The 16322-nt window shown below is 44.2% G+C and overlaps 1 protein-coding gene and 1 long non-coding RNA gene across 5 annotated transcripts; one reads left to right on the top strand and one right to left on the bottom strand.

Moving 5' to 3' along the window:
- Positions 1 to 93: 93 nt before the first annotated feature.
- On the bottom strand, positions 94 to 16262 carry ACOT13 (acyl-CoA thioesterase 13). Its single transcript, XM_047102250.1, has 3 exons — positions 15977 to 16262; positions 3059 to 3243; positions 94 to 577 (listed from the first exon to the last, which is right to left on the bottom strand). The coding sequence occupies exons 1-3, from the start codon at positions 16055 to 16057 to the stop codon at positions 415 to 417; spliced, it is 429 nt and encodes a 142-aa protein (XP_046958206.1). The 5' UTR covers positions 16058 to 16262; the 3' UTR covers positions 94 to 414.
- LOC124528578 (uncharacterized) lies at positions 980 to 10152 on the top strand. Of its 4 annotated transcripts, none has more exons than XR_006966186.1 (3): positions 980 to 1474; positions 6545 to 7105; positions 8059 to 10152. It is a non-coding gene; the product is annotated as an uncharacterized LOC124528578 (long non-coding RNA). The 4 variants fall into 4 exon arrangements; XR_006966187.1 differs by lacking the exon at positions 980 to 1474 and adding an exon at positions 4413 to 6277; XR_006966188.1 differs by lacking the exon at positions 980 to 1474 and having other exon boundaries at positions 4413 to 7105; positions 8059 to 8165; positions 9873 to 10152.
- Positions 16263 to 16322: the final 60 nt, after the last annotated feature.

Here is a 16322-nt window from a genome sequence, read left to right as displayed (position 1 = left end):
TCGAGCCCCGCGTCGGGCTCTGGGCTGATGGCTCAGAGCCTGGAGCCTGTTTCCGATTCTGTGTCTCCCTCTCTCCCTGCCCCTCCCCTGTTCATGCTCTGTCTCTCTCTGTCTCAAAAATAAATAAACGTTAAAAAAAAAAAATTAAAAAAAAAAAAGTAATCTCATTTCAAAATGTCCTTGCTAGCTTCTTTGCTTTACCTAAGTTTTCAGAGACCCTTTCAGCTAAGAATGTTTTCACCCAATTATCATACATAGATTACAGACTGAAGAGGTTTAAGATGAAAAGCATCTCACTCACTGTCACTTTCTCCAAAGAAAAGATTTCTTCACCACTTCTGGTTGTGCTAATTTATTTTGAAAGTTACATCTGTTCAAGTCAAATTTACACTTGGTGTTCGCTGTTGGATTTCTTTAGTTCTGGTTTCCCAGGTGTTTTGTGTGTCTGCCTTGTGCTATTAATTTTCCCGTGGCCTTCTTCGTCACATCCACGGAGGTAAATCCAAGTGTTTTTCCTTCCTTCAGAACATGGGCTGTTATCACTATATCTTCTCCTATTTTAGCCGGTGCCATGTACCTTGAAGGGAAACAAATATAGTTAACAGCAAATAATTTTTTATTAAAATTCTGTATTTATTGGGGCGCCTGGGTGGCTCAGTGGGTTAAGCATCTGACTTCGGCTCAGGTAGTGATCTTGCGGTCCGTGGGTTCGAGCCCCGCGTCGGGCTCTGTGCTGACAGCTGAGCCTGGAGCCTGTTTCAGATTCTGTGTCTCCCTCTTTCTCTGACCCTCCCCTGTTCATGCTCTGTCTCAAAAATAAATGTTAAAAAAAAATTTTTTTTTAATAAAAAATTCTGTATTTATTTTTGAAAGAGCAAACGCAGGCACATGAGCAGGGGAGGGGCAGAGAGGGGCGCGGAGGATCGGAGGTGGGCTCTGCTCTGACAGAACTCACAGACTGAGATCGTGACCTGAGCTGAAGGCTGGATGCTCAACCAACTGAGCCACTCAGGCGCACCTTAACATTTTTTAAAACGGGAAGTTGTGTGCATCCCTTAGATGTTGCTTATTTTCTTTCTACAAGAGTTGAAGAATGGTATCCGTAAGCTTTCTGTCCTATCAGATTTGAATGGCTGGTCTTGACCAAGTTCATCTTCCCCATTTCATATCCCCACGAGTTTCTTTTCCCATAAATATGAGAAGCCCCCCCCCCCTTCTTCAAGTTTCCTCTTTCGTCTTTATTTGGGAACATCCTGGGTGAAGTGTTCCTGGTGTCTGTCTACACAGTAGGTTCCCCCTTACCTGCAGTTTGACTTTCCATAGCTTGGGTGACCTGTGGTCCATAAAGCATTCGATGATCCTCCTGATCTGTCAGAAGGTCAACAGTGGCCTAACGCTGCGTCCCTGCCTACGTCTTTCCCTCATTGCGTCTGCTGCTCTGGGTGTCTCATCCTCTCCCATCCTCACTAGAATGGTGAGTACAGTACAAGAAGGTAGTTTGAGAGACCACGTTCACATAATATATCACGCTTGTTCTATATTATCATTATCCTTGTTAATCTTACTGTGCGTAGTTTATAAGTAAATTTTATCACACGTATGTATGTATAGGGTTCGGTACCACCTGTGGATTCAGGCACCCACTGGGGGTCTTGGAACATATCCCCATGGGTAAGAGGGGTCTACTCTATCTTCTATCAATATTCAGAATTCACTCAACTGCACTTGAGTAAATTCTGCACTTTACGGCACTTGAAACGATCTAAGGTGAGAACTATAAGGAATTAATTAATGCGAGCTCCTTAGAATGCTGGTGATGAGCCGTATACATTCATAAGTTGTTGTTTCTTTATGAAAAATCGACAGTAAACCTTCGAGGCTCTTTCTGCTCAGGTGGGTCAGTTTTTGAAGCTCCGGCAGTTCTTGATGGAAGCTGTCTGACTTACTAAAGACTCTTTAGGCTGACGATAGCAGCAGTAGGATCTCACAAGATCCCGAGGTGCCAGGTTTGGGCATCCGTGCTCTGGGCAGAGGCACCCAAGGCCAAGTAGCATCATCAGCGGGTCCCACCCCCACTCACAGAGTAAGGTAAGGACCGCCCAGCCTGCTCGGCAGTACAATGAACGGAAACTGTTCTTTCCGTGGATCTTGATTTCAAGATCGTTTGCCCTTGTCCTGTGACCTGTGAATGGCACCCTCCATTTATTTCCACAGTAGACGCGGGCTGAATTTTCTGAAGTGAGCCTATTAAAAGATTGAGATTGTCTACAAATCTGATAACGTTATTTCCACTGCCCTCATGTTGCATAACATTGGCTTTCGGGTGCCCCCAGTAAAAATCATTCTTCCGTTGTGTAGGTGGAAAAAGCAGTCATACTGAAACAAACCCCCCCACGCCCTGCATTCTAGTGACCGGACTGGCACCAGTACTGGTTAAAACTGGAACTAGATCTTTTACATTTGGAAACATCTGACCCCTGCAGGCATTTTCACCAGAGTGAGTGACAGCCTGACATCTGGGGTGCTGCTTCCTGACCACAGAGTTTATACCCATGGAGCCTGGTGGCAGCTGCAGGGAGAGATACAGGATTGCAAAACTGGCCATTTTGTGTTCACTCTGTTACAAGGCAATGGCGATGGATACTTTATGAAGGTTTATCCAACTCTGACTTTTATTCAGGCTTTTCTCTATAGGCACTCAATACAACCCTCCTAAGACCTTTGTACAGGTGGCACTTTTCAGGACTTTGTGCAGTGGTTACAAGCCGGGAGTTTTTTTCCCAACCAGTATACATAACAGAAGCCAAATGTTTGCTTCTTTGAATGTTTAGGTCATTACCCCTTTCCTCCGGATACATACATACTGCATTTGGAAATCAGTTGCTCCAATTCTAGATTCTAAGGCTCTGGGATATTCTGGGCACATCTATACTTGCCCTTAAGCATGATCAGCTCGGGGCACCTCTAGTTTTCTTCATGTTACAACTGTACGTAGTCTCATTGTTTGAAATGAGTTTTCACATTATAAAAAGGTATTTGTAGTAGTTTGGATACATACGTTATGTTCATATCGACACTGACTCCTGGTGCTCCCCTTTCTGTGGATACCAGAGCCAATGTTGATACGTTATCCACTAAGGTGGCTATCATGCCACCATGCAGAGTGCCGTACTTATTGGTATGGTCGTCTTCTACTCTCATTTCACAAATCAGTTTCCCAGGGGTAGCAGAGACCAGAGTCATCTAAGTGTAAAAGAAAAAAAGAAGTCTGAACATGCTTTGGTATTAGGAAAGCCCAAACAGCCCATCGAGAATTATCGTCCGATTAAACTGAGTCACCCCAGGGCCTCGTGACTGGCTCAGTTGGTGGAACGTGCAACTCTTGATCTCGGGGTTGTAAGTTTGAGCCCCACGCTGGGTGTAGAGATTACTTAAAATCTTAAACTAAGTCACCCCAAAACAGTTGGGCAGAAATTCAAATAAGTTGCCAATCTCTCTCTGATAGAAATTACCCCAAATATAAATTTTAACGTTTGCTTATTTTTGAGAGAGAGAGAGAGAGAGGCAGAGCATGAGCAGGGGAGAGGCAGAGAAAGAGAGGGAGACACAGACAGAACCTGAAGCAGGCTCCAGGCTCTGAGCTGTCAGCACAAAGCCCGATGTGGGGCTCGAATCCACAAAACATAAGATGACCTGAGCTGAAATCAGAGACGCTTAACCGACTGAGCCACCCAGGTGCCCATCATATATAAATTATTTTTAAAGAAAAAGGAATATTTAGGGAAAAGACAGTAGTTTTTGTTAATCTTCACTGCAGAAATCAAATATTCTAAGCTTTCCAGCCTTATGTATTACAACCTGACATCTCAATGTCTCCATAGAATTTTAGACCAAGAAAGCTAGCTGGTCCCTGTGATCTGTTAACCCATGATAGGTTTCATTTGGACGTTCCCTAGTTTTTGCAGAGAGTAATTTTTATAATGACTTTGTAATGAATAGTTTAAAATAATTTGAATAGACTGGAAGAAATTCAGTGATTCAGTGAGTGTCTAGAATTCACAAACTTATACCATAAACCCATTTTAATATACAAAGTTTCACAGAATCCAGAAGTTAAACTGCTTTTAAGATCCTGCCCCATTTATGGTATTATAAAGAAAAATAAGTACATAAAAGATAAAAAGGGAAATAATAAACTACAATTTTTATATCAAAATCTTTAAAAAGGAAAGTTTTGGGGACCCTGGTGTGGCTCAGTCGGTTGAGCATCCAACTTGGGCTCAGGTCATGATCTCACGGTTTGTGAGTTAAGCCCCATATGGGGCTCTCTACTGTCAGCACAGAGCCTGCTTTGGATCCTCTGTCCCCTGCCCTCCCCTCCCACTCTGCCCACTGCTCCCCCCCCCCACACTCACGTGCATGCTCTCAAAAAATTTTTAAAAAAAAGGCTTTCGGAAAAATAATAGAAATATGTTTTTATATCCTACTTAAATTACTAGGAAAAACGTCATAGCGTAAGATTGAGAAATTGGAACTGAGCTGTGAATGGGATGTGCTACATTTAGCAATGGTCATTTTTGCTGTTGCTAGAGGTGTTCAGGCAGAATACAGATGAGTATTTGGTGTATCTGTTGTATTTGGGGGTGTGGGGTGTCTCGAGCATTAAACGATTAGGTTCTAGATAACCGCTATCTTAACTGGGCATTTTCCTATGCTAGGCTCTGTGGCAAACACTTAAATACTATGTAATAAGGAAGGGGTAGTTTCCACTGCTCCTTTAAGTAGGTAACTGAAGTTCATGGTGGTTTGTTGTTGGGGTCACCCGTGATGGGACAGACCTGAAATTTAGATCTAGGTCTGTCTATCTTCAAGTCTCCCTAGACACTATAATGTCTCTGGATTTGCAGTGGCCTTTAACAGCTCCCACCAGGAAGACGCTTTGGAGTTTCACAAACCACAACTTTAGTGATTTTGCTGTTGTTTTTCCCCTGGAGAACTAGGCCCTGAGGTAAAACAAACACAGCCACACAATATAAACCATCCTAAACAATATCATGTCATGTTTTGCATAACAGGTAAGTCAATGGCAAATAATGTTAGACAGGATCAAGTCTATCCACACGATAAATGATGTAGCCACAAGATGTCCTCGTAAACTACACATGGAACAGGACCAACGTGTAAACTGCCCTCATTCGGGCATTTACACGAGTATGTTCAGCACTGACAACGTAAAGACAAATGAAATCAAATCCCTCCTCGTAAGGGGTTCGCAACCTAAAGGAAGAGACCCGTACGCAGACCACTGCAGTGGGAGGGTTCCTGGAGAAGAGAGTACAGGTTGCTTGAAGGGCATCTAACTTTAATGGAGTAGGTTTTTAGAGAACAGACATTAGGAAAGGGCTCCTGAGGGACAGGGAGGAGTGAGCCAAGTGAAGATGGGGAACAAGCCAGACAGTTCAGGGAAGAGAACTGAAGGCAGTTGGGTGCCGTGTTGAGTAGAAATCAGTTAGAGATTATCTGACTTCGGCGGGGGTGACAGGAGGCCATGCAAATGTCAGCTTGACTTTCTACTGCAGAATACAGTTTTTGACTGTTTTTCTTTCCCCCAACTTGAAAGGCCAAAGGACACAGTGGTACACACGAGTGGTTTAAAATACACATTGGAGTAGAGAGAATTTTGTTCCCGTCAGCCTGATCCTGCAAAAGAAATGCTTTTATGTGTCGCCCTCTGTCGTCTCCCTGGGTAAAATAAAGGAATTAAGCCACTGGAAGCTAACAAAGGCATCGATGTGGTGTCGGAGCCAGCCCCCAAAGCTAATCAATAGTCTTGTTGGGGAAGAGGCCCACGGAGAGCTAACCTCTCTCTGATGAGGAAGGGGGGTATGAGGAGAATCCTGTTAAAAAAAGAGAGCATAAGTGATCTTGGTCTCCGTCAAGATACGGGCTATAGGGGACACGCTTGTTTGTTTGGTTATTAACTACGGCTAACTTTGGGTTCGAGACCGCACTCCGCGACGCTGCACGCATTGTTTCCACCCGCACCCAGATCTCTGAAGTGGGTCCTGTTGTTTTCGTCCGCCTCCCACATCTCAGGCTTAACTCCTCTGCAGAATCCCCTCCCTTCACGGCTCACCGGGACTGCTGCGGGCAACCGGGTCCTGAGGCGTCGGGTGTCACGCGGAGGGAGAGCTGCCACGCCTGCTCCGATGCAGCGGGGCCGAAACCAACAATGCTGAGAAGCACCCACATACACTCCATTCCCTGGGCCACCGCGGTACGATGGCAAGAACCTTTATGGCTCAGCCCAGCCCAACACGTGGGCTCCTCGGTTTATGGGAAAAATTACGGATGTGTGCACACATACGATCACCTGTCCCTTTTCTGCACGGCCTGCAGCGGACTGCCTCTCCTCGGTTCCTCACGCGTTCACACGAGTTCCCATGGCTCCTGCCCCCACGGCACCCTCCTTCCTCACCCCGCACACCCAGGCTCCGATTCCATCGCCGATAACCGTCTCCCCGTTCCTCCCTTACCTTTCCAGGAAAGACAGTGAGAAGGAATGCCTGACAGTCAGCACGAAGGAGATGGCCCCCAACAGGAAGCTCCGTGCGGACCCCAGAGTTCTCCTTAGGCCTTGACGTTTCCGGTCATCCTGGTCCTGGTCCCGGTCCACAGTCATCACTGTGGCTGCTGGTGATCGCTGTGCCGCTCACCACCCTGCCTCTGCTAATGAATGAAGACGTGTGTGTTCTCTGGCTCAGTGAGGGTGTCTGCCACGGGCCTAAAGGAGCGTGGCACGTGGCCTGAGAAAAGCTGTGTATGTAACCACGCGAGTCAGCCACGGAAGGACGCCGAATACGAAAGACCGCACTTAACACACAAAAGCACCGAGAACCGAGGAGGTCAGTGAATGAGAAGTTTATGTATTTGTGAAAGAGGCTGTCTTCAAGCAAGTTGTCCTGATGACAGACATTGCTGATTTCGTATGTGACGCAGTGCAGATACCAGAAGGAAGTGTCTGAGGACAACGTATAAATGGACCTTCATGAAAGGAGGGAAGAGCAAGAAGGCGGGAGGCACAGCGGCAAACAGGCCAGTTCCGGTAAGGGCCCCTAAGAGGGCATATGCTACAGAAGTACCGTGGCTCAACCATGTGCTGTAGCCGCCCAGCACTTGGGTTTTATAATGTGTGTCTTAGCGGTTTAATCGCACGGGTGGCTTTAGATCAATAGGCAAGAGCATCAGCTCTGGAGCCAGGCTGAGGCAAGATCCTTAACTGTGGTCAAGAGCAGGGTAACATTCAAATTAAGCAATTGGAACACGGCCTGGCATATCATGGGGGATCGAGACATTTCAGTTCTCATCCTTGGTAAAGTTGGGACCCGAACACAACTGTGAAACCCCAAGTTGGTTTGTATAGTTTCACATGGATTTTTCTTAAAATCGCCCGATTGGAACTTAGAATTTTCCAATTACTAAACTCATTCACTGAATGACCTCATGGCTAAATTCAGTGGATATTTTTCAGGCCTTTGTTTACCTGACCACTCAGCATGTCGAGACAGCCAAACCTTTTCCTGGCCTTTCCTGAACTCCCACGTCCACCTTCTCCTGGGTTTCCTCCTCCTCCTCTGTGGAGTGCCACAGTCCCTTTGCTGGCTCTTACTCTGCACCGCCCACCCGAGTCTTAGGGTCATCTTATCATCCGGCCTCATGAGACCACCAAAGGCCACACTGGCTTTCAGTTTCCCTCAGAAGGTTGGAGGACAGGTTCTCTAAAGTTAGGCACTAATAGAGTTAATGGCATGGGCTTTGGGGCAGATACGTGGGTTAAGATCCCAATTACTAGCCGGAAGGGCTTAGAAAAGGTAAGCTTCGACTTTCTCATGTATAAAATGGGGATGACAGTCACAGCATTGCCAGGAGGATGAAATAAAATTTGTAGGTAAACCAGTCAGGCTCAGAGTACTCAAAACGCCTGTTATATTACTGAAGAGGACTCCGGCCTGCTTCTTTTCTTCCTGCAGTTAGGACTTAAACTCTGCTTCATTTCAGGGGCTTGAACAAACTGAATACCAGGTGCCTTTCTGAAGGTGAATATGATCCCGTGAGATCCCGTGTCTTATATGCTGCAGTTGGGCTCCTTCCTGAGCAGATCCTGTGTACGTATCTGTAGAAGTACCCGCCCCCGGCCACGGGCAATCTCAGCTGGATAAAGTCTTTGCAGGGCAAACAGCCTACTGTGTGCAGCTGCCCCCAGCCCCAGAGTCCTCTCTCCTCTCTCTCTCCTGTCTCACTATCCATCAGCAAAATCCAAACTACCCATTGATGCCAAATCCTTTTCCCCTACCGTATCAGTAACTCTTGACTTGAGCCCACAAGTCCTGTCTGCTCAACCTTCAGAGGGGCCAGAATTCACCACTCCTCACCCTCTGCTCTGGTCCAAGCCACCACCTCTGCCCAGTTCTTACAGCTGTCCCCAGGCTCACCTTCCTGCCTCTGCCCTTGCCTGCCTTATGTCTGCTCTCTCACTACCAACAAGAACGCTCTTTTCAAAATTCTGTCCCTCTTTCGTTCAAGCCCTTCAAGGTGACAGCCACCTACTAAGCCATCCGATACCTCCTCTCCACCTTGTCCGCTTGGGATTCCTCCCGAAATACTGCAAACACAGTGTTTTAAGTCTCTGAGCTTTTACGTTTGCTTTTCTGCCGGGAACACTCTTCCCCTTTGAGTGTCCATAACCTGCTCAGGTCTTTACTAAAGTGCCGCTATTTCGGCAACATCTTCCCAGATGAGAGGAGTTAAAACTGAACTCTCCATAACAGAACCCCACAGGAATACATGTTGTAGGGAAAAAATATTTAAGCCTTCCTGTCCCAATACTCTTTATCACTGGTCCCTGCTTTATATTTTTTTATAGCACTTACCACCATCTAACATACTATATATTTGACTGACTTATTCTGTTTAGTGTTGAATTGACCACACTAAAATGTATGTTCCATACGTGGGAGGATATTTTCGTCAGTTTTCTTCACCTCTATATTCCTGGTGACTTGAATGGTGCCTGGCACGTAGTAGGCATGCAAGTGTTTGTTGAGTGAGTGAATACATTAGAATCTGAAGGCCAACTACAGGAGCATTCTCTAACAGTATGCCCAACATTTACTGGCACAGCAACCGACTGAACAGACTATCGGGAATATCTTCCGTGTGCCAGGCGGTCACCTTCCACTAGGCACTGACAAATGCTTATTAAGCATCTACTAGGGGTTTGCTCCCAAAGAGTGCTCTTGACGTGGGGAGGGAAGACAGAAAAATAGGTATTTTCACTAATACACAGTAAGTCTGATAATAACAGTTAGCCAAGGTATTCAGCAGGGTCAGACAAAGACAGTTGGGGATGCCAAGGAAAGCTTTTCAAGGACAGAGGTGGTTGCCACTTGAAAAAGACTTTGAAGAGTAGAAATGGGGGGCCGACTGGCTCAAGGGCAGAGGATCCAAAAATAAGATGTTGTCCTAGTCCTTGGAGAGATAACTAGTAGAGGATGTAAGAGACGGCCAAAAATACAAAAGTTAGCAAGTGAGTGCCATGGGAGGCAAACAAAGCCCAAGGGAACAGCTAAGAGGAATTTAACAAAATATTCGCGTAAGAGTTGACCAGATGAAGTGACATTCTGCTCTTGTTCATTGGAGTGGTGACAATGGTGACAGACATGCTTGTGAAGAAACGTAAACCATCACTATTGTTTCTCAATGGCTGGTAAATGGCAGGCTTTATTGAATTCTTCTAGAATACCTATAAAGGTGGATTCTGTGAAGCCTCTATGGTATATTAATCACATTGGTAAGATTTCTCTCATATACAGGTTCTCTGCTGCCTTGAATCTGGAAAAGAGGGGCTAATAGAGAAGGACCTCGACACATTGAGGACTGCGGCAGGGTCTATACATGTCTTCAGATCTCCTCTCAAGGGGAAAAACACAGACTTGTGTAGAATTTTTGCAGGTGATCTACTTTAGAATCTAGTACCTGAGGACAGGTAGGAAGCCCTGCAGGAATGGAAATATGGTGAGCCAGGCCCGGCCAACAGTGGACTTGTCCTAGGACAGCACCACAAATCAAACAGCAATAAAGAAGTTTAAGTCATCTCTGTTCCCTCTGTATTCTGTATTCCAGAAATTCCTGCAATTCTCAGGGTGGTTGAATAAAAATTAGGCTACTTTTTTTTTTTTTTAAGTGTTCTGTGCTGCATTTCAAAAATGCATATATTTAGTTTTTATCAAAGCTCTCAGATACCTTTCTGAGGTCTTCAGGAACTGGAGGACTTGAATAAAAGGACTACTTGGACAAGTGGTAGAACATTTCAGCAGCATCTCATTTCCAGGTGTATGTGGAGCCACTAAACCTTGACTGTCTTCCACGCACAGACGTGTATAATCATTTCCCTTGAATTGGTCCTCCATTCACCCACCACTGCTACAGTTCTTAATTTCACAAAATATGTAGAGTTGCTCTGAACTGATGCCAAATCCCTTTTCCCTATGGTATCAGTAACTCTTGACTTGAGCCCATGATTTCACTAATTGTATCTTGACTCCTTAAATTCTATCTCTGAGCCATCTAAATTGCCACGTTCCTCCTCTTTATTAGATTTTTAACTGCAACGATCATTTCATACGAATAAACAGTGTAGAGATGCATTTTCCTACCTCCCACCCCTTCAGTGCCATGTATCCTGCAATATCATTCTCTAGACTTTTTCAAACATATATGCACATAGAAGGCTTTTTTCCTTTCTTTATATAAAATTACAAAGGCGGGGGGCGCCTGGGTGGCGCAGTCGGCTAAGCGTCCGACTTCAGCCAGGTCACGATCTCGCGGTCCATGAGTTCGAGCCCCGCGTCGGGCTCTGGGCTGATGGCTCAGAGCCTGGAGCCTGTTTCCGATTCTGTGTCTGTGTCTCCCTCTCTCTCTGCCCCTCCCCCGTTCAGGCTCTGTCTCTCTCTGTCCCAAAAATAAATAAACGTTGAAAAAAAAAAATTAAAAAAAAAAATTACAAAGGCGGGATCACATGATACGCATTACTTTGCAACTTTCATTTTTCTCTTCCCGGTAGGATAGTCATGCTTGTAGCTCATATCACAGAAATCTTCTTTAATTGCTTTGTGGGATTCCCTAGTATTTGACTATATTAGATTTAGTAAAGTATTGCTTGATATATGTTCTTTGAATATTTTTTACCATTACAAACAAAGATGCTTTTATTTGCGGAAGATAGATTACCAGAATTAGGTAGCTGGGTAAAAAGGTTATGTAGATTTTTAACCAATCTGCCAGATCACTTTTCAAAACCACTGAGTAAGAGTGCCTCATTCCCGAATTCATCCTCAGGAATGCATATTATTCCTCGTAATTGCTCTTTTTACAATATGATGGGCAAAATAACACAGTGTCTCATGGTTTAAGTTTGCCATTAGCCAGGTTATGGGTGCTGCTGAACAATCCTTCATGCTTACTCGCTGACTACTTTTCTTAATTCTTTTCCAGATAGTTGTATTTTGACTTATTTATTTATTCTTTTTTTAAATTTACATCCAAGTGAGTTACCATATAGTGCAACAATGACTCCAGGAGTAGATTCCTTAATGCTTTTTTTTTTTAAAGGAGGTTCTACACCCAGCCAGGAGCCCAACATCAGGTTTGAACCCATGACACCAAGATCAAGAGTCAGATGCTTAACCAACTGAGCTAGCCACTCAGGTGCCCTGGATTTCGACATTTATTGTATCTCTTGCCATAAAGAGTTTAAATTAGTGAAATGCACAGTGCCAGACACATAGTAAATGCTATTATTGTAAATAAATATAACAATTTCTAATTTTATAAAGTCATACGCATCATTTAATGACATGCTCCTATGATAAGAAGTCATTTTTTAAAATGTGCCTTTTTTACATAGAGCTATAAGGGATTTCTTTCACCAGTTCCCCTATGGTTAGACATTTAGGTCGATGATGGTTAATGGTTGCTTGCACAACAATGTGAATGCAATACTGAATTGTACACTTTAAAGTGGCTAAGATGACAAATTTTACATCATGTATATTTTGCTGCAATTTTTTTTTAAAAAGGGGAGGATATGGGGCACCTGGGTGGCTCAGTCGGTTGAGCATCGACTTCAGCTGGGGTCATGATCTCGTGGTTGGTGAGTTCAAGCCCCCACCAGGCTCATCCCTGTCAAGCATAAAGCCCACTTCAGATCCTTGGTCCTCCTCACTCTCTGCCCCTCCCCTGCTTGTGCTCTCTTGTCAAAAATAAACATTAAAATAAATACATTGAAAAAAGTGGGGGGATCCACCATCAATGTTTCCTGAACTTTTTTATTCATGGGACTCTTTTTTCTCAGGGAACGGTTGATGGGACTGGTACTTCCCTAGATCCCACTTTTCTCCTCTCCTGGATGATAAACTCCTAGAAGGCAAGGAACTGTGTTGGTATTTCTTCATCATCTCACAGTACTCGGTTTGTCGACTGATTTTAAAGTGATCTTACAGCAAGAGCAGGACTCTCAGTGTTGGTTCTTCTCTATCAGTATTTTACAAAAGATAGGTTTTGTGGGTATCTATAAACATCAATAAACCAGAGGTGGTTTTTTTTGTTTTTAGAACAGGCTAAAATAAAGAAGCTCCAATGTAAGACCTCGTGCACGAGGTTGACATCTGTACCAGGACTGATAGGAAGGTGCCTTCTTCAATAAGTCATTTTGGGAAGAACAGAAAGTCACCATCCTTTAGCAGATTCTATATGCTGGGGTACAATATCTGTCCAAAAACCAAAACTCCCCTTGGCATATTATCAGCCAAATTTTCAAGTGTTCTTCTATTTAATTCATTGGCTTTTAAAAAAATCATTGAAAGAATCAAAGGTTAGGACAGAATTTTCTTACCATATAATCAAGAAAAAAAAAACACAACTCTCTTTGGATAAGGTGTTTCTCTTTCTTGGGGTAGTTAGCTAATCTGGTAGAACCCAGGGCTTCTGTTTTTCATGCTTATTTATAAATGATTCCTATGGAACACCTGTGGGGCCACTGTGGGAACGGGGCAAGGGGCAGATGGAGAGCACTGATACTGCACCACCGCTTCTCACGCTTGTTAATATTAAGAAACATCATCCCTCTTCATCTTTGCAAAAGCAGTGAAGTAAGCACACAGGTGTGTCTGAAAGATCATATGCATCCTTACTCCAATTTAGTTTTAACAAGGCGTTTGCATTAAATGCTTAAGAATGAGCATCCATGCCTTGAAAAATCTCTGGTGTCATATTTAACCAAAGGGACAACTATTTGACATAAAATACTTTTGTCAGCCAAGGTCCAGGGACGCAACAGAAAACACACTGGTTATTTTAACAAAGAGAATATAAATAATTGTTAGTAGAGACTTAGAGACAGACCACATTCTGTCTCATACCAAGACATGTGGAAGTCTGATCTGAACAACTGGTTAGCAAACTTGGAACGAGAGAGTAGCAATTTATCTAGTTTTAACCCAGCACAAAGTGAGTGATTCAAAAGGTTTTTCGACATCAGCACTACTGACATTTGGACTGGGGGATTTTTTTTTAATGTTAATTATTTGAGAGAGAGAGAGAGAGAGAGAGAGAGAGACAGAGCATGAGCAGGGGAAGGGCAGAGAGAGAGGGAGACCCAGAACCCGAAGCAGGCTCCAGGCTCTGAGCTGTCAGCACAGAGCCCAACACAGGGCTCCAACTCACAAACCGTGAGAAGCCTGACGCTTAACCCACTGAGCCACCCAGGCGCCCCCTGCATAAATATATATTTTAGCCCTAGCAACTCTGCCCACACAAAACAAACAACCACAAATCCTATTTTAGATCAAATTAATACAGAGCACCTACAATGGTATTGACCTGTGCAGTTAGTATCACAGTCACTATCCACAACTCCATATTGAGCACTTGAGACATCGTCAGTATGAATTGAGATGTGCTCTGAGTGTAAAATTCACACCGGACTTCAAAGATGAAGTCCCCCTAAAATAATACTCTTTTGTATTGATAACATACTAAAACACTATCTTCGATATAATGAGTTGCTTAAAATATATTACTAAAATTAATGTTACTTATTTCTTTTTGTTTTATAATTTTATACATATAAAATTATGCATGTGGCTTGCACTTGTATCTTGCACTGTATCTCTGTTGGACAGTGCTGGGTCTAGAATAATTGGTATCACTACCCAACTTTAAACTGCAACATCTGAGAAACTCTATACATCTGGTTGAACAGGCATATCTTCTTGGAAGGCAAGTTACCACCAGTGCTCTTCTTGGAAGGCAAGTTACCACCAGTGCCGACTCAGGCAGGCACACACGAAGTTTAAGAGAATTTTAACCAGACACTCAAAGGCAAATCCAACCCATGACAAGATTATCATGAGAGGACACACATCCAAAAGGTTAACAATGAAAATGGCTCCAGAATTTTTAAGGAATTCAAACCTCCCCCCGAGTCCAATACTTCTTTCTTTGCATAAGAGATCTCTCAAAGGGTTAATTATAAAGTCGTGTATTGTGTTTGTTATTTTATCGTGTTTGCTATTTGAAAACATTAAATACATTTGCCTAAGTATTATTTCCTATGTTTTTCACAAAAGCCCTTACAGATAATTAGGGAAAGTTATTCACATGTTGAACATACAGCCCAGGTGTTGTTTCCAGGAGGAAGACCTTGGTCTAATGCACCACATTCTTCCAATGAATGCAGTTGGTCTGTGTTTAAACTCCACTTTTAAGTGACCTATTTCCAAATGTCCCCAAACTCTTTGCTAATCAGAAGGAAAACAGGCATGCGTGCTTTAAAATATTCAGAAAAAAACCTAAAAGTTCTTAGGTTGTTAAATGTCTTGCAAATCTGACATAACCAAGGGCTTCTGTTATTCATGCTTATTTATAAATGACTCCTGTGGAACAGGATTTCTACACAGACCGCGAGAACTAGGAATCTGGGCTAGTCTGTTCATGTGGCAAAGGGGACAGGGGCTAGCCTGCCTAACTCTGTAGGGCCACTCCACCAGAACTTGTCCTTCCTCCCTGACTGCAAGTTTTTACTTTCAAACGCTCTAGGCTGCAAGTGCATGGTAAATATAGATTACTTTCCCCCCCAGAGCACTACAGGCATTTGTTTGTTCAAGGGTTGAACTTTAAAGTCCTTTCTAGCTCTGAAACCGAGCAACTGTGTCTCCAGAACAAGTGATAATCCTTCAAACAGTCCCCGACTTACGATGGTTTGACTTAGGATTTTTCAATTTTACTATGGCGTGAAAGCGATACACACTCAATAGAGACGACTTCGAATTTCGAGTTTCGATCTTTTCCCAGGCTAGCTACATGCATGCAGGGCCATGCTCTCCTGACGCTAGGCAGTGGCAGGAAGCTCCCAGTCAGGCCCTCCATCAGGACGGTAAGCGACTATACTTAAAATTACTCTGTACCTATACAACCATTCCGTTTTTCACTTTCAGTACAGCGCTCAATAAACTACATAAGATATTCAACACTTCTCACAAAACAGGCTGTGTGTTAGACGGTTTTGCCCAACTGCAGGCTAAGAAGTGATCTGAGCAAATTTAAAATAGGCTAGGCTAAGTAAGCCATGTAGGCTAGGTATACTGAATGCACTTTGGACGTGCCATATTTTCAATTTACAATGGATTTATCTGGACGTAGCCCAATCGGAAATCAATGAAGACCTGTATTTATGTACATTTAGATGAAATAAACTATGCACTTGACCTGGCACATAATGGCTCTCCATAACAGTAGTAATCATCATTGCTGAATTAACCGGGGCGTCCAACAGAATCTAGCGAGAGCTACTAATTTTCGGCGCAACCCGCCCCAAGCATCGTACTTCCGTTAGAAGCCAAGGCTTTGACTCCAATACCTTTTCCAAAACTCTATCAAAATCGCGACCACTGCCCATCGTCTTCAACAGCTCCCGCAGGTGCTGTGTCAAGCGGTTCATCGTGGACCGTTCCTGCTTCTGGGCACCGCACAAGAATGAACCCTGCAAGAGCCGGGAGCCGCGATGTGTTCGCAAAACACCAAGGGCGAGCAGGGCGAAGAAATCTCCGTCTTCCCCGCCCACTGTGCGCTCCGGGTCCGGCGTCGCGGGCTCCGGCTGCCAAGGCGTCAGGGTCTCGCGCTCTGAGGTTCCGACCCCGCTTGTGACCGCGCGCGCAAGCGCCGTTATATCCGCTCCCGCCCCTGCCACCGCCCGCCCTCCCCCC

The sequence above is a fragment of the Lynx rufus genome, unplaced genomic scaffold (genome assembly GCF_022079265.1).
Source record: "Lynx rufus isolate CCGP_SWC_20201006 ecotype Redwood Valley unplaced genomic scaffold, mLynRuf1.p SCAF_6, whole genome shotgun sequence".
NCBI classification, from domain to species: Eukaryota; Metazoa; Chordata; class Mammalia; order Carnivora; family Felidae; genus Lynx; species Lynx rufus.
The sequence above is the reverse complement of the archived record's forward strand: the minus strand, read 5'-3'. Positions and strand labels throughout refer to the sequence as shown.